Source organism: Pelodiscus sinensis, chromosome 10 (genome assembly GCF_052426305.1).
Source record: "Pelodiscus sinensis isolate ZL-2025 chromosome 10, ASM5242630v1, whole genome shotgun sequence".
In the NCBI taxonomy this organism is placed as follows: domain Eukaryota; kingdom Metazoa; phylum Chordata; order Testudines; family Trionychidae; genus Pelodiscus; species Pelodiscus sinensis.
This window is the reverse complement of record NC_143061.1, coordinates 23,122,619-23,141,109: the sequence shown is the minus strand read 5'-3', so window position 1 is coordinate 23,141,109 and position 18,491 is coordinate 23,122,619. Positions and strand designations below refer to the sequence as shown.

At 45.5% G+C, this 18,491-nt stretch overlaps 1 protein-coding gene across 1 annotated transcript in view; it reads right to left on the bottom strand.

Annotated features, from left to right (window-relative positions):
• The window catches only part of KPNA4 (karyopherin subunit alpha 4), a 56,477-nt gene extending 38,294 nt beyond the window's left edge, over window positions 1-18,183 (bottom strand). Inside the window, exons 1-3 of the mRNA XM_006123437.5 lie at window positions 17,927-18,183; window positions 1,783-1,827; window positions 26-115 (exon numbers count right to left, since the gene is read on the bottom strand). Of these exons, the coding sequence (XP_006123499.1) occupies window positions 26-115; window positions 1,783-1,827; window positions 17,927-17,995 (204 nt within the window). The 5' untranslated portion in view covers window positions 17,996-18,183. The remainder of the gene's footprint in view (window positions 1-25; window positions 116-1,782; window positions 1,828-17,926) is intronic.
• Window positions 18,184-18,491: the final 308 nt, after the last annotated feature.

Genomic DNA, 18,491 nt, shown 5'->3' with positions numbered 1-18,491 from the left:
AAAATTACTGTCTGAAGTTTCTTACCACTCTGAAATCGCCATCTATATCTGAATCTTCACAGATATCTTCATGGGGTACATTTCTTCTTTTTAAGAGATGTTCATCTCTCTTGTTCTTTAAAGAAAAATAAAGTTGCTGTGTTTTGCAGATTGATTTTTTTCTGTAAAAGCTGAGGAGACTCTCTTTTAATTTGTGGGTAAAAGTATTTCATTAGAACTACTAATGCTCAGATAATCAAGCAAGGCATGAAAGTATGCAACTAAGATGAGTACTCTCCATTTATACTTTCCTGAGGAACAGGATGGCTCTTTATAACAACTGTAGCAATAAAGATTTTACTGTATGTGACATGACCTATATACAACTCATTCCTCATAGAAAATTAAATGCAGTGAATTTCAATTAATCTTAGTAGTACATTCTGTCCTAAGATTTTTCTCCTCAGAGTTCTAATATACTCCCCAAACCCAAGTTCCAATATCCAGAGTTTTACCTTCTATGCCCATCATTTGCTTCAATAAAAGTTTCACTGAACTGAATGCTATTTTTGTTTTGTTCCAAACTTGACATAGAAAGAGGAAATTTTTTTGTGGAAACGCTGTTCAGATTTCACAGCAAACAACTCAGTAGTTTGGTATTGCAAAATATGCCATGACTACTAAGGAGCATGATGGGGTTTGAGAATCTGAAAATAAGGATTCAAGTGTTGAGAAAACAAAGCTTGGGAAAACTAGTGAGGAGGCCTGTGGCACTTTAAAGACCAAAAGATTTATTTGGGCATAAGCTTTCATATGTACAATGCATCTGCTGAATCCGTTAGTCTTTAAGGTGCCACACGACTCCATCATTTTAGCAGATAGAGACTAAATTGGCTACCTCTCTGAAAGCTTGGCAAATAAGTATTCCACTTGAGAAAACTAAGCATGGAAATGAATTTAAGATGTCTAAGTGAAAGTTACCATATTTCCCAAACATTCCACTATACCAGTGCTGTATAAACATGCAGTATTTTCACATCAGCTACTTTAAGAAATAAGCAATGATTTTAAATCTCTGCCAATCCCACAACAGGAAGGCTTCTATGGGGACCCCTACTAATGATCATAACGAGAGTCTTGATTTCTACATCGACTGCAGCCCTTATTCTTGGATCTGGACTTCCAACACTCCAGTCATCTGAAGTGGGTTTTGCCATGAAAGCTCATGATACCATCTATATGTTTTATTACTCTTTAAAGTGCTACTAGACTATTTTTTTAAGTTTTTAAATCTCTTGTCATCCAGTATTAATGAGTATGGACATCTGAGGATTTTTTGCTCTCCTCTATAGGCTACTACATGTTATCTGGCTGAAACCAAGTAAATAAGACAGGGTTAAGGGGAACAGTCTAGTGATGAGTGTTTAGAGACAGGAAGCAAATAAAGGGCAATGCAGGGACTGGTTATCAGTGAAGCAACCATCGAAGAGATATTTCCACTTAAAGATCTTTGACTTCTAGTTTGACTAGTTACACAAATCAATCATTGATCCATAGGCAGCTAATGTGCACCTATAGTTCTTGACTTTGTATCATCTGCTTTAAAGCTCCCCTCCCCACCAAAAATGAAAGAGTTTTTACATAGACTCTGAAAACAGATAAATAAAATTGACAGCATTTTTAAATGGTCTATAAAAAAAAGTATTACGAATGTCTCTGCTTAAGACACTAAAAAGCTTTTATAATTTCTATTCAAATGCTTGAGAATTAAAAATATTTAGTAGAAACATTCATCCATCTTACCTTTCTTAACTCCACGACAACTTCATTTCGTTGTCTTCTCATAGTCTAAAAAGTTTAAGATAAGAGATCAACTACATTGGGGTCATCAGGATGGAAACTTATTTTTAAATATAAAGTTACCATTAAATACAGGTTCTGTTTCTATTTAATACAGTAACTAAACCATTTTTGCTGAATAATACCTGCAATAACTTGCATAAATTTCCTCAGCCTTACTCGTAGGGATGTAAAAACCTGATTAATCAGTTAAACATTAGGTTAACAATGTTTAACTGGCTAAAGAACTAAGCTGAATCCAAGCAGGAAATTGCTTCCACCCAACTGGGGCAGCCCCCAACCCTCAGGGCTCCTGCTCCCAACCCTGTTCACAGGGGCTCCCTGCATATCTGCTCCAGCTCCCACTGGTTACCCTTTCACATCACTACTTGTCTGTCCTAATTAAAAACTAATAGAGGGACTATCCATCAACAGGGAAAGTAGAACATAGAAACAAGGGAATAAATTATGTAGAGGAGGAAATAGGGGGGGGATTAGATTGTTTATCGGAAAACATGGTAACAACAAAACCCAATAAATATAAATTACTCACAATAAAAAAAATAGTTCTGTACAGAGGCTTTTAATTTATTTCATAATTTTCCAGAAAATTGCATAGCCCTTTCTGGCTTGGGTTTTCAGAATACATTTATTTCAAAGCTAAACTAGAATATTTTAATAGAACTAGTCCAACATTAACATACACTTAAGCAGTGGTTCTCAAACTTGTGGGCCATTGGCCAACCATGCTCAACCCTGACCTTCCCATGGACCACCAGCCAACCATCCACGATGGCAAAATAGGTGCAGAAGAGGGTAAGGTGGTGTGGTCTGGCCTGGCCAGCAGGAAGGGTGATGCGGGTCTTGCCAGGAGGTTGGATGCAGTAGCAGGGTGTGGGTTCTGTGATCTGGAAGGGAGGTAGGGTGCAGGAGCAGGGTGAGGGTATGGGGTCTAGGTACGAGGGAAATGGGGGGGGGGGGTCCTTACCTGGCTCTGTGCCTCCCATCACTTCCAGGCACCACTCCCCACTGGCTGTCGTTCCAGCCAATGGGAGCAGCAGGGAAAGTCTCCAAGTGAGCAGTTTCCTGCACTGCCCTTCCCCCAGCTAGGGGAAGGGGGAGTGGTAATGTGCAGAGTTGCTTCCTTCCCCTGCAAACCAGATCCAACCTACAAAGCTCCCTTCTCCACCCCACACAATGAGAAGCCAGTGCTTATGTTCCAACCTTGCAGGAGGGGGGGGGCTGTGGGGCTGGAGTGCCAGCACAAGCTCCCTTCTGTGGGAGAAAACCCCCAAACCTGCAGCCAAACTGCACGATGGTTGCAGACCACTAGTGGTCCATGAACTACACTTTGAGAACCCCTGTATTAGAGAAAACTATCACTTGTAATTATTCACTTGAACTCCAAAGAGGTGCTTAAGGATAAATGGTAGTTCTTGAGAGAAAATGACTGATGTAACACAAAGAAGCATCTGTTTAAATTAGAGGCTATATCTACAGTACAAGCACAACAAAAGCATAACTATGCGCTGCAGCTGCACTGAAGTGGTAGCGCTATGGTGCAGACATTTATTGCAGTAACAGGAGTTTTCACTGCTTTAGTAAATCTACCTCCTTGGTTGCTTAGAAGAATTCCATATGTTTGTACTGGGGCATAGGCCAGTTTAACTGCAAAGGGTTGTGAACTTTTTATATCCCTGAGTGACATAGCTAGGTTTTAGTAGGGATGTTAGTGAGTAGTTGACTACTCAACTACTCATTCCTCCACCCGTGTTGCCTCTGTTTGAAGGGGCGAACAGGAGCTGGTGCTGGGGGAATTTGGCTTGACAGCATCACGAGCTACTGGACTCAGCCTAAGCCAGGACTGACTCCCTCAGAATCTCATACAACATTTAAAATGCAGAGCTACAGCATGGATGGCTCCTGGAGCCAGCGTGAGCCGGGACTGCTCAGTCCCAGTTCTAGCCAACTCTGGGCGTTACCCCACTGCAGCTCTGCAGAGTGGCCCCTTATTGACTAATCATGGAATTGATACAAATTGCATGGACTACATGATCGGCCAGATAACTGAAATGTAACATTCTTAGGTTTTAGGTGCAGACAAGGCCTGAGCCTGGTTCTGCCAAGAATCCAGCACCTGGTAATTGCCCAGGAACAATATTTCTTATAATTGTACCCAATTACAAAACGATATACTCAACACTTTTCTGATTTACCAACAGTATTAAATAACAGACATCCGAAAGTTTAAGTTGCAAGAAGAATCACTCAAACATTAGGGAATGCAAGTGTTGAGGTTGTTGGTACAACTTTATCCTTTTGTGCATATGAATTATAATGCAATTTTAATTATAGTATAGATACTATAATTCAACACCTTGAACACACTATGGATAGTACACAGCAAATGAGAATAAAAATTCTTTTTAACTTTCTGCTAATCCAGGGGTGGGCAACAATTTTAGAAGCGGCCCTAGGGCCACCCCAGAAGGGGCGGAGCCAGCACATTTCCACACTCCCCTGCCCCCAGGCCATAACTGGCCTGGAGATGAGGGAAGCATGCAAAATCTCCCCTCGCCCTGCAAGGGGCAGGGACAGAGTAGGAGGAGACTTGGTGTGCTTCCCCCACCCCCAGGCCAATCAGGGACTCGGGGGAGTATGCAAAGTCTCTCACTCCCTGTCCCCACCCTGCAAGGGGTGCAGGATGCTTAAACTAAACCACCAGCTGAACAGCTGTGTGTGCAGAACTTCGATTAAACTGCCAGCTGTAAACTCTAAGTGCTGCACACCCCTTGCAGGGCGGGGGAGGAGACTATGCATGCTCCCCTGTCCTGATTGACTTAGGGTTGGAGGAGCAGCAGGGCATCCGTGGACCAGATAAACCCGCTTGGCAGGCCACATCTGGCCCTTGGAGGCTCTCTTGCCCACCTCTGTACTAATCCCTGTTCACTCAATGTACATTGTCCGGCCTGTGCAGACAGCCAAAACCTACTCTGTCACCAGTTCTACAGCTGTGCAAATCCATCAATTCAATGGATCTATCTCTAGTTTACATTGTGGAAATGGCAAATGAAATTAATCAAAACCCAACAATCTAAAGGTCAGTTCTGTATCGTTTATTATGTACACCTTCCCATGCAGATACTATTATATCTGCAGAATGTCTTCCTTGCTAAATATATAGCTTGGCTTAAAAGCCAGTTCCCGCCAGCACCGTTTCCTTGGGGGGAGAGGAGGGGGACAGCAGGGGAGTAGAGGGGACCAGGCACAAACCAGGAATCAGCTGACTCCTGGGTCGCACCCAGTCCCAGATGCCGCAACTATGTTTTTTTAAACGTATTAAGTGCCTGACGTCTCTTAATACATTAAAAAGGCTAAAGTGCAGCAGGGGGAACCTGGCACAAGAATAAGCTGGCCTAGCTCCCGCTAGATCCCCCCCCCCCACTGCACACCAGCCTATTAAGTGCATTAAGAGCCAACTCTGCAGTGCTGACTTCTCCCCCTCCCCCCCCCCCATCATCACCTCTGCATTTTAAATGTAGTAAGAGTTGCTGGGCTATTAGTGCGAATGACTCCCAGAACCAGCATGAGCCAATCTCAGTTCGAGGCAGCTCCTGGAGCTACCCCCAGAGGCTCTGCAGAGACGTCCTTATTAATTAACTGTATAGTCCATACAATTTAAATGGACTACACAATTAGATAATCGCAATGTAACATCCCTACTGACTAGAGCTCAACAAATCATGCAAAACCCTACTCACCAGACAAAAAAGGGACTCGCCATCCCCACCCCACCCAAAAAGTGTTTTTATGGCATAAATTCCTAATAAAAATAAGAACAGTAATTACTAATAAGTTATTAATAAATATCTTATAAACCTCTACCTTTTCCCTCTGCTGCCATGTCTCCTCCCTGTTTCATCAGCTCCCCTGGTGCCTGCTGCCCCCCCAACCCCTCACCCTCCTCTGCTGTCCTGACTCCTGCCCTTCTCACTGCCCTCAGCCTTCGTGAGACCTGCCCCCCTCCACCATCCCTTCTCTCCCCCCTGTGCCCACTCCTCCAATAGCCCCACTCTGATCGTGTGAGCTACCCCTCCTCATCCCCTCTCCTAACATCTCCCTCTACATACCTGCAGGGAAGGGACGAGCACCAGAGGAGAGGGGCAGGTGTCTGCCCTTCTGCTTCACCCCCAGAATCCCCTGGCACCTGCACCCTACTGGTGCCTCCCCCTTCCTCCCTGATGCCCACCCCCTCACTACCCTCTGCCCCCATTCTCCTCATGGCCCTGTGCCCTCACACATGCCTTTCTCCATCCCCACCTTCCTCATGCCCACCCCTTCTTTCAAGCTCCCTCCAACCCCCAATGCCCTTACCCTCTCCTCTCTCTGCATCACCCTGTCCCCCCTCCCACTGACACCTCCCCTCCTGCCTTTTTCCTCATTGTCTGCACTTGGCCCCCTGGCATTTTGTCTCTCCTCCACCCTGTCCCTTGGTACCTTGCCCTTTCTTCTCTTGACCTGCCCCCTCCCCTACCTGGCTTATGCCTTCCAGTTTTCAGGGCTGCCGTAGCTTTTTTTTAATCCAGCGGTCTCCGGCCACATCATCATGACGTCATATCTGCCAGCGTCCCACCCTGTGGCTCACGCCCTGCCTCCTCACACCAGTGCTGTACACAGGCAGCCCGGCGGCGAGAATTGCCGCATTTCCCCCTCCCCAGCGGTGCTCCACTTCTCCACCCGGCCAGCGGATGGGGCCATGCCACCCATAGCGCACACGCCTATGTCTGTAGCTACTTGCCAGCTGGTAATATCTACTCGCCGCGGGCAAGCGTATTTGTTGAGCCCTGCTAATTACTATAATATAATGATTAGAAAAATTATGTCAGATTGCCTACTTTGTGTATATAAAACACACCATATTTCTGATTAGTCAACTCCCTGTTTGTCAGGATCTTTCATATAGTCACAGGGTCTATATGTGAGAAATACTAGCATACACAAAATGTGATTGTAAAATTACAGAAGTTAGCAGAATAATCTAGGTGTTGACACAGTACCTGAAAATGTTTTAAACTCTTCCTGTCAGGTCAACTTTCACTTTAACTACAGCTATTACACAATATATAACATCTAGCAAAAGTTACAATGCAAGTTTGTTTCTTTCTGTAACGAAATCTCAATTTGTTTCTAAAGAGAATTAGAAAAGGAGAATTGAGAACCATTTTGAATCAGAGAATTGAATGAAGGAAGATATTCAAGAAGCTGAAGGTTTTCAAGCATAAGGAACCAGGTGGAAGAAGGTTAAAGGAGAGGGAAACTGTTGGGAGTAAGGCAGAGCAGAGGAATTGTCAAAGCTTTAAAGACAAGCAAGGACGTTTGAATGTGACAGTTTATGGTTTGTATTCCTGCAAAAGTATCATCTGTCTCCAATATATTTGAGAAAGTGTGTCTGTTCAAGAATTCCTCCTGTAAAAGCTAGGACCACAAAATTTGGCATAAAGCTTCCTCTTATCATAACTTTAAGCAAGGAAAGAGTTTGGTTTTGCCAGGAAAATGGGATGTGCCTGGAACGGGATTGCTTCTCAGAAAACCACACAGAAGAGAGACAATCACCAGGTAGGGTAAAGAAGCTGGCTGGGGATACACCTTCAACTGGTACTCCCTCTTCCTCCCTAAAGGGTGCCTGGGAGTGGAAGAGAAGGCTGAAGTCTCTTCTCCCCTCCCCCACCCGATTCGTTTGGGGACATTGCTGGCTGTTCCCCTTCGTCAGGGAGCAAGTGCACAGTTTGCTGCATTCCTCATTCTGGCTGGGGAGCACAAAAGGCAGACAAACCTGGACCTGCCCCAGCCAAGGGAGATGCACCACTCCCCTATCCAGGCCTACTGCAGCTGCAGCAGCAATGGAGAAGCACATCTCACCCGGTCCCAAGCTCCTGTGCTGAGGGCTGGAGTAGTTCTCTTTCCCTGGGGCAGCCTCCCTCATCCCCAATCCCAACCTGGAGTAATGATTTAAATCAAGAGAAACAAAAAATAATTAAGGATCCAAGCAATGCCAGCTAAATCTTGTTTTACTATAAAGAAAAACTGTTTCAGAAGGGTGGGTAGGACATATTACCTTCAGTGTATCACCTGTTACTAATACAGAATGCCTTTTCCATTTTGGTCAGACAAATAAACAGGAAAGAAAAAAACCTGCAACACTAAACTACATTCCAAGGCAAAATAATCAAGATCTTTCTGGCCTTTGGAGCTTTCTTTCATTGCCTGTGGACCAACTCAAAAGTGAGGCACACAACGAGAAGAGCAAAATCATACCTAAGGCAAGGATTTAGGAAGGGGTACAGCCTCTGGACATTGGAAGCAACTCCAAGATGAGCCTGGGACAGAGATTTGGGTGCGAGTACAGGGTGCAGGCTCTAGGCATCTCTCAGGGATGGGGCTTCAGGTGTAGAAAGGGGTATGGGTTGCATGGAAGGAGGCTGCAGATTGGAATGTAGCTCCTGCTTGACAGCACTTATTGTGGGTGATTCCCAATCAATGGTGCAGCGATGATGAGACAGGCTCCCTGTTTGACCTACCCCTGTGCCACGCCTGGAACAGGCCAACGAGCCCCAGTGGCAGGAGGGAATGTGGTGCCGTGCACTGCTACCTCTTCCAGCATCACCCCCTCAGCTCCCATTAGCCATGGTTCCCTGTTCCTGGACAATCGAAGTTGCAAGGTGTCATGCCTGTCAGCAGGAACAGCACACCAAGACTCCTGACCATGCTGCCCCCTTCACATGCACGGGAACAGGCCAGCAAAATGGGGCCAGGGCAGGCAAAGAACCTGCCAATTGCAATCAACAAGTTGGTCACCACTGCCTATAAAAAACAGAACAACAATGGTATATCTTTAACACTACTGGTACACTGTTAAAGGTTGCTAATTTCAGAAATATAAATGCATTAAATAAATTCAGGTCTATCATAATAAGCTTTTCAACTATTCCATGATGTTAAATGAGGAAGAAAATCAAATGGAACCATCTATAGCAGTAAAACTATGGGTCAGGACACTAAAGTAGGTCAGGGCCCTATTGTAATGGGGTCACCAGGGCTGGCTTAGATTGCCTGGGGTAAAGCCAGCCCCCACTTCCGGCCAAAGACTACGCTTGAGCCCCATCTTTCAGGACCCAAGCTGAAGTCCTTAGGCTTTAGCTCTGGGTGGTGGGACACAGGTTGCAAGCACCCTACCTTGGGTTGAATCCCTAAGTTTTGGCTTTTCCTCACCCAGGGTGGTGGGGTATGGGGTTTGACTCTGGCCTCCCCACCTGGAGTGGCAGGGAACATGCAGGTTCAGGTTGCGCTTACCCCTCCCTGGGGCAATGTGCTAGTTTTTGTCGCCCTATGGTCTCCTTCTGACAATGACACTTGAGAATCCCTGGTCTAAAGCATACTGCATCAGAATAAAGGAAGGTGATACCTCAATGTGTCTTGAGAGTATGAAGCAACAACTTTATTGGACATATAATATTACTGATAATCTGGCATATGGAAACAGTTAGTATTCCATGACATAACATAGTAATCAGAAGGACAAGAAACAACTGCTAATCTGACAAAGTATTTGTGTTACTCTTCTACAGTTGACCTGGTGACAAATTACAACAAAGGATGAGAAACTAAAATTGTCAGGGCTCAACAAATACTCAGTCTGTGCATGAGCAGCATATCGAACCACATGGCTGGCGAGCAGGTCTCGCAGCCGCTTGACGAGACCTGGACATGACAATTACTAGGCACTGAAAAATGTTTTGCAAATATGATAATTTGTTAAACTGAATTAGCACTGAATGCAGTTGTACCACCAGATGACATCTCAGACTATAGCTTTCAAACATGCCCATCACTATATTATCTAGGTTCCAAATTCCTCCCTTGATGGCTGATGCACAGTTGCTACAATGTTAGCATTGCTCTGCTCTCCTGAACTTATATTATTTCTATTGGAAAGTCAAATCTATGCAATCTCTGGCAGCAAGTAGTACAGCAGAATTAGAAAAGTCTCCAAGAGGTAGCCATGTTAGTCTGTGTCTGTAACAACAAGGAGTCTTGTGGCACCTTAGAGACTAACAGATTGATGAGGGCATAAGCTTTAGTGGGCAAAACCCACTTCATCAGATGAACTGAAGTAGAAGTTACAGAAGCAGCAGTATATATAAGGAAGAAGTTGCTTGTGTTAATGAAATTAATCAAGTCAGCATGAAACTGGTTCATTCACAGCATTTGATGTGGCAATGTGAACATCCAGTGAGGAAACTGCCTTTGTAATGCATTAACCAGTTGAGACCCTTATTCAATCCTAAACTGAGCGTGTTGAATTTGAAAATGAACTCCAGTTCAGCTGTTTCTCTCTTTTTAACTAGTTTTTTGAAATTCTTTTAGAAAAGGATCATAGAATCATAGAATACTAGGACTGGAAGGGACCTCGAGAGGACATCAAGTCCAGTCCCTTGCCCTCATGGCAGGACCAAATACTATCTAGACCAGGGGTTCCCAAACTTTTTGACACGGGGACCAGTAAAGCCAGTCACAAGCTTTTGGAGGATCAGTAACATTCATTTGCATATTTTCATATTCATTAAGCAAATGACAAATATTCAAATAAGTTGTTTCTGGCCCTCCCAAAGCCCTCAGTGCCAGCGTTAGCAAAGCTTTTGATACAGTCACCCACAATATTCTTGTCAGCAAATTAAGAGAATATTAATTGGATAAATGGACTGTAAGATGGATAGAAAGCTGGCTAGATAAGGGTTTCCCAAACATTTTACTTTAGTTGGAACCGGTTTTTTTAGTACTGTTTTTTGCAGCTCAAAATATAAACACATTAAAAAAAAAAAGAATGAGAAGTGAATAAATTTTCAGTTTTCACCCAGCTGCATCCTCCACCCAGCCTGGGCCAGGGCTTGGGGAACCCAGCGCTGCATGGGCACTCCAGGAGGTGGGAGCAGGAGCAGACTGGGGGTAGGGTAGCTGACTAGGAGGGAGGGTGCAAGGAAGAGTAGGGTTGACAGGTGTCCGGTTTTGTACCGGACAATCTGGTATTTGAGGGTTTTGTCTGAGAAATAAATTGAGAAATTACCAGACATATAAAATTAGGTAAGTTTTATTATAATTAGGTGCATCAGTCCTTAGCTGCGAACTGCCTGGATAGTGGATGTGCTCATGTTGCCTGAGTATCTACCTGCCAGGGAGCTCGCAACTACTCAAGGGAGGGTATGTGTGTGTGTGGGGAGGGGGATAGGAGGGGGGGGAGAGGGGAGCCAAAATGGAATCCCCAGGCAGACTCACTCCTCTGCCAGGGTCTGTAGGGTCTGCATGTGCCCAGGTCAGTCCCACTCCCACCCCCACTTCTCCTCCCGATCTCGCAGTCAAGCCCTGCTCCCCTTGTCCAGCCCTGCTTCCGACGGCCAGTTCCCCCCGCCTCCCACCAATCTTCCCCAGTCAGCCCTGCTCCCCCAACGACCCACACCGCAACCAGCCCAGCTACCCCCATCCAGCCCTGCTTACTGCAGCTGGTTCTCCCATCTTCCTCCTGTTCTCCCCTGGCCAGCCCCCCGCCCAGCCCTGGCTCCGCTGCCTGCCCTCCCCAATTCTGCTGGACAGCCCCACTGCCTCCAACCCTGCTTCTGCCACCTGCCTGCCTGCCCCCCCATCTTTGCGGGACAGTCCCACTATCCCCAACCTTGCTTCCACCCCCCCGCCAGTTCCCCCATCTCCGCAGGACAGTCCCACTGCCCCCAACCCTGCTTCTGCCACCCGCTCGCCTCCCATCTCCGTGGGACAGCCCCGTTGCCTTCAACCCTGCTTCTGCTGCATGCCCAGATCTCCACGGGACAGCGCCGCTGCCTCCAACCCTGCTTCTACTGCCTGCTTGCCCCCTCCCCCCCATCTCTGCAGGACAGCCCCATTGCCACCAATCCTGCTTCTGCCGCCTGCCCTCCTGGATCTCCGTGGGATAGTGCCGCTGCCTCTAAGCCTGCTTCCACCGCCCGCCGCCCACACACCTGGATCTCCACGTGACAGCCCTGCTACCCCTAAATCTGCTTCCACCGGCCGCCCACCCACCTGCCCTGATCTTCGCGGGATAGCCCCGCTGCCCCCAACCCTTCTTCCCGGCAACCGGTTCTCCCTTCCCCCCGCAGCCACCTCCTCCCGGTATTTTTTCCCGTGGCCCGATAGCGGGCCGCGGCTCAAAGTTTGGGAAACGCTGGTCTAGACCATCCCTGATAGACGTTTATCTAACCTACTCTTAAGTATCACCAGAGATGGGGATTCCACAACCTCCCTGGGCAATTTATTCCAGTGTTTGACTACCCTGACAGTTAGGAACTTTTTCCTAATGTCCAACCTAAACCTCTCTTGCTTCAGTTTAAGCCCACTGCTTCTTGTTCTATCCTCAGAGGCCAAGATGAATAAGTTTTCTCCCTCCTCCTTATGACACCCTTTTAAATACCTGAAAACTGCTATCATGTCCCCTCTCAGTCTTTTCTTTTCTGAACTAAACAAACCCAATTCTTTTAGCCTTCCTTCATAGGTCATGTTCTCTAGACCTTTAATCATTCTTGTTGCTCTTCTCTGAACCCTCTCCAATTTTTCCACATCTTTCTTGAAATGCGGTGCCCAGAACTGGACACAATACTCCAACTGAAGCCTAACCAGCGCAGAGTAGAGCGGAAGAATGACTCTCTCGTGTCTTGCTCACAACACACCTGTTAATGCATCCCAGAATCATGTATGCTTTCTTTGCAACAGCATCGCACTGCTGACTCATATTCAGCTTGTGGTCCACTATAAGCCCTAGAACCCTTTCTTCCCCTCCACCCCTTATCAGAGGCAGGGGGAAGGCAGGCAGGAACCAATATGCACAGGGAGTCACCTGTCCCCCGCTTAGCTGCCTCTGATACAGGGATGGGGAAGGGGGAGAGGAGGCAGGAGCCAGTGTTTGTGGGGAGCCGGCTTAAAAGCCAGCTCCCCACGAACGCTGACTCCCATCTGGTCCCCTGCATGTAAACATGTGATGGCTGTAAATTTCAGTGGTTACACATTTATAAAAATAAACCACCTACAAACTAATCAAAGCAATGCTACACAGGAAGAAGAATAGTATCTTTACCCAGAGTTGAACACTAACATGACAATTCTAGCATAGGCATATTGTCACCAATTCTGAGTAAAACTTTTTCATAATAAAATAATATAATCCAAAGTTCTCTTAAATCACTACTGTTTTGGATGCCTAAACATTGCATTTTAATGTGTAGTATGAGTTCAGAGAACTTACACTACACATTAGGGATGTGAATGACTAGTCACTTCCCCCACTGACAGCCTCTATCAGAAAGATAGAGGGGGAGTCCCCAGCTGACTCCAGGCGGCACTGCCACTTTGAAATGCTGTGTTTCAAAGCGGCAGCGCCACATGGAGCCTAGAGTCAGCAGGAGAGTCCCCAGCTGATCCCGAGCTCCAGGGGGGGCTGCTGATTTGAAATGCCACAAGGAGCCTGACACCAGGCTCCCCACGGTGTTTCAAAGCAATGCTTTGAAGGCTTTGCTAAACTTCAAAGGTGGAGGCACCCAATCAACTAATTGAATAGTCAATTCAAAACGCATTGACTATTCGATTAGTCAGTTACTCGATATTTAACATCCCTACCCTCAACCACTTTCCAAAATCATGGACACAGCACAAATAGTTCTAACTTTTCTATTACCTACTTTATTTTTGTCCCTCAGTAAACCAACATCTCTTCAATGATTTTCCACAAGCCACCAATTCTGGAAATTGCCACAGGATAGGTACTCAGAGAACAATGCAACCATGCTAGCACAGAGCAGAATAAAACTACTGTGGTTGAAAACATGAATCAATAGAGCTAGTACAGAGACATTGAACTGTTTGTGCTTAATCTGTAGACCCACGATTTAATTCTTTAAGAAAAAGAGATTCATAATGGTATTCATGTGGCAAGACCAATGTTTGGTTTCAAGGCTTATAGAGCTACATCCAGAGTAAGTGCCAGAAATAGAATAGGCTGGGATTCCCTCTATACTCTTAGTAAATGGAAAAGCAGCTCACTTCTCTGACTCCAGAAAGCATATGGGGGAAGGGGGAGGGAGGACAAGACATACAACCCATGTTTCTAGAACAAAAGGCAGAACAAGAAGACTAAGAAAGAAACGTATATACTTGCCTCACCTGGCTGTCCATTTCATTCCTGGCAGATGTACATACATATTTTATATATACTTTTATAAACATGGCTATGGAGAAAAAAGGTCAGTGTGAAATTATTGACTTTACTGTGAAGGCTGACTTCCTCCTGTAACCTTAAATATTGTCCGCACAGATCCAACTTAACTTTTAATAAACTTCTGCAAGATTTAGGAATTATTATATATTATACAGTATTCTAGTATATTATATAGCTAATACTGAGACAGTATGCACATAAGAGCTAATATGCTATGATGTCTTTTAGTGGACAGATTTTGAAACAAAAGATCAGGATGACATGGACAGCAAACTAATAGGAGGAAATAAGCAGACACACAAGTAAAAATCTGGTCAGAGGTTCATTTTAGACACTTTCTGATGAATAATAGTCATGTATTACTCATTATAGTCACCAGTACTTAAGCTGAGTATGTAAGCTGCATGTTTTGAACGCAACATGTCCATACTTGCGTGCTTGTATATGAAGGACTTTATGAAACTTTACAAAACACAAATAAAAACCTAGTGCCAATTATTTTTCTGTAGTATTTCTACAGGTTCATAGATACAAGGAGCACATGGCTGTGTATGTATGTACACCGGCAAGCAGGTGAATTAGACATTTTAAATTTTCTTTTTCCAGTACAGTATCTTAACAGCTACAAATGATAAAATACTTCTGCCTTTATTGTTCTTTTTAAAAAACACAAAAATGCTATTAAGTAGCAGCCTATAACTTGCCAAATTAAATACAAACTGTACCAATGTGTAACTTCCAATAGAAACACAAACTTTTGAAACTGAATAAAAAATAACTTATCTTCCAACTTTTCCATTACTGCATCCTGAATGCCACTCTTTAGTAGTGTCTAAACCTACCTATGAATCTGGCATTCACCGAAACAAATGCAAAAAGTAGCTGTACAATCAGCAACAAAACTTTGAGGTCTTTCTTTGGTGTGCTATTACAGGACAGAAGACAGACTGAAATTTTGTAATAAACTAATGGATACACAACTGATTTTAGTAGAGACTACTAGAATAATCAAATACTGATTTATGTGAAGGGAAGAGGTTTTTTTCTGCAAAAATGCAAGATAAAAAAAATCAACTGTTGCTAAAGCTTGACTAAATACAGCCATTACCAATATTTCATGCTGTAATGAAAAAATGTGATGTATAAACAATGAATCAGAATGATAGTCACACAAGCCTGAGCTACTATTTGAAAAATGATCATCCACAGTAGTTATTTTAAGTACTGAGCATATGTTCCAAGATCTGTTAGAGAGATGTCAGTCTCTAAAATTTAACAAGACTTAACAGCTTAACAATGTTTTTATTTTGCAAAATGCTACCTTAACAGCAAACCAAAAAACACATGGATGGCACATAGCCTACCAGAAATACAATAATGTTTAAAGGTAATAAACTCTACAGTATTACATATGTCAGTAAGACCTCAGCCAAATTTTTTGGTTTTATTTTAAAATGTTTCTCTCAAACAAGAAAAATAATGCCTATAAAATGCCTAAAAACAAAGAAGGCAGGAGAAATATTTTCAAATGGTTTCAATAATAGTTATCTTACAGGTTACTTGAAACAAATAGGAAAAAAGTCCTCTCTTAAGAGGGTGATCTTCAAATCAGTGTGTGTCTTTAAAATTTCATCAATAACTAAAACTAAACAGGCTATCATCCAAATTATAAAAGTCTTATTTTTGTGGGAAGGATTCAGGATTAACATATGTATAGCAGGGATGTTAAATTTAGATTAATGGGCTAATCCAGTAGTCGGTGCAATTTGCATTGACTATTCCAGTAATCAATAAGGGCATCTCCACTTCTGAAGTGTAGTAACAGCACCAGGATTGTTGCTACACTTTAAAAGTGAAAGCACTGCGGGGAACATGGGGCCAGCAGGGGACTCAAGCAGTCCCCCATTGACCCCAAGCTCCCTGCAGTATTTCAAAGTGGCAGCGCCGCATGGAGCCTGGGGTCAGCAGGGGAGTCCCCAGCTAGCCCTGGGCTGCACGGCGTTTCAAAGCAGCAGCTCCGCGTAGAGCCCAAGGTCTGGCCTGGGCCCTATGCAGCACTGCCACTTTGAACCATCCCCTTTTCTTCCTCTCTCCCACTTGCTTATCGGACAGTTGACTAGTCATTCACATCCCTAATGTATAGTATGAGTTTAGAGAACCTACATTAAAATGCAAAGTTTAGGCATCCAACACAGCAGTGATTTAAGAGAACTTTGCATTATACTTTTCCATATAAAATAATATACAGAAGAGAATGAAGTATGAGGTTTGTTTTAAATAAAAACCTTCACAGCACCACTTCTGGAATTATAATACACCCTGTGCTTTTGTTTTTAGTATTTGGAGAGCAGCCAGCAAACAGCTCAACGGGGAAGGTACTTTTACACAAAGACAGCAGAACCCCATTTAACTAAGTCCTTTAATATTAAACTAATCTTTTATTTCCTGCATGCTTTACTCTCTCTTTCATTATCTGTCAATCCCAAACATTTCAGGTAAAGTTATACCGATATACTCAACCGAGTTCAAAACCTAGATGTTGGATCCTGGATTATTCCTTCATGCACAGGTAGAAAAGATTCCTTCCCCATGCCAATCAGTGAAAGAGAGCAACTCCATCCTTTACTTTCAAAAGCCAAGTTCTTCATGCCTTTGTGTCATCTCAACATTAGATTACACTATGCTCTACCACATCTTAAACCCATTCAGAAACTGAAGTTAGAGCAGAACACAAAGACCCACTTAAGTGGTTTTTTATGCAGCTAATACATTATGCCAGTGTTCTGGGATCTTACCTGGCTCCCAGAAGTTTGTGTGGAGTTCAAGGTGCTGACTTTAGAGACTGCTTTATGAAAAAAACATGAATTGCATAGGACTTGCTTACTTGACTAACTGTCTCTGTCCCATATGAAATTGTTAAGCTGTGGGAACTGCTGCATCAAAGGAGGACCAACTGCAGGACATTTTCCAATAAGGGTCTTCTTTGGCCTTCACTGCCATAACTGGGAAAAGCCATAACCTGAATGTGTTAGCCAAGCTATAAACCAAAACGGTTTTCATTACTATCTGGGAAGTGGATGACTGATGGTACTTGACCCCCTATTGCAACAGTGCCAAACCAAAGTGAGGTTGTACAAAAATATATTAGACTGCACTTGACTGTTTCTATAGTGCTGTAGCTGCACTTATGTTAATTCCATCAGTTTATATTTTGCATTTCAACTATGTACTGGCCTGCAGATACTCTGAAGAAAAAAACATAACCCGTACTAGGAAGGGCTAACAGTCAGCAGAACTCCGTTCATGTCAATAGCCACCAGTTTCTTACAGAGAAAATGACGACAAAGACCCCCGTGCCTCATAGCCACACACCCGTCAGCGTCCTCCCCGCTCCTCTCCCTGGTGTACAGCAAAACCAAGGGAGATAGCCACAGAAGGGAAATGCCGAAAGGCGTTAACTCCGCTGTCAGTGCAGACACTCCCCACTCCGGGCGGGCAGCCGCCCTCAGCCCCAAAGCTGTCCGAGGGTAGGAAGGAAAGGCAGCCTCTTCCCGGCAGGGGAAACGCAGGGCTCACTCAGCTCGTCCGTCCGCCCACCCCACCCAAGTAGCGCCCCTGCCCTCGTGAGGAGAAAGGGGAAGACACTCCCTCCCCTCCACAGCGGCGGAGCAGGCCTCAGCCTCGGAGCAGGCCCTCGGCTGATGCAGCAGCAGGAAGGCGGTTGTGCCGGAAGGGGGATTAGGAGAGACGCCAGAGCTCGGCGGCCCAGTCCCGCCGCCATGCCCGGCCCTTCCCGCGGGGTGCTGTGGGAGCTACCTCCAGGTCGCGGCCTTTGTTCTTGAAGTTCTTCAGCCGTTGATTATCCAGTTTCTCGTTGTCGGCCATGGCGGGAGAGAAGGAGCGCGGCCTCCTCCCGGGCCTGCCGGGATCCCCTGCCCGGCGCCGCCGCCGCCTCGCTCACTCGCACTCTCTTCCCGTCCGCGCTGCGGCCTGCGCCACTAGGCCGCCACTGCCGCCTCCGCACTTCCTGCCTTCCTTCCTTCCGGCCGCTCGCGAGCTCCGGCTGCCTGGGCGCCGGAATGTGCCGGTAACCAGCAAAGGGACAGAGCCGAGGGCGGGGGAAAGGAGGAGGTAGCCTCGATCTAGCAGGAGCTGGCCGAGGCTACGCCCACCCCTCTCTGCCGCGCCCTCCGATTGGCTGGGGAGGGGCGGGCCGGCGGCGAATGGGAGAGACGAGCGTGGAGGGAGGGCCGCGCTGTGGGAGGAGAGCGGGGCGGTGGCGAGCAGGGGACAGGGTAGGACGAGGCGCCGAGGGCAGGCAGGGAGATGGAGTTTCCTTCACGGCAGCCAGCGGGGTGCCCCCCTGACCCCTGCGCCGGGC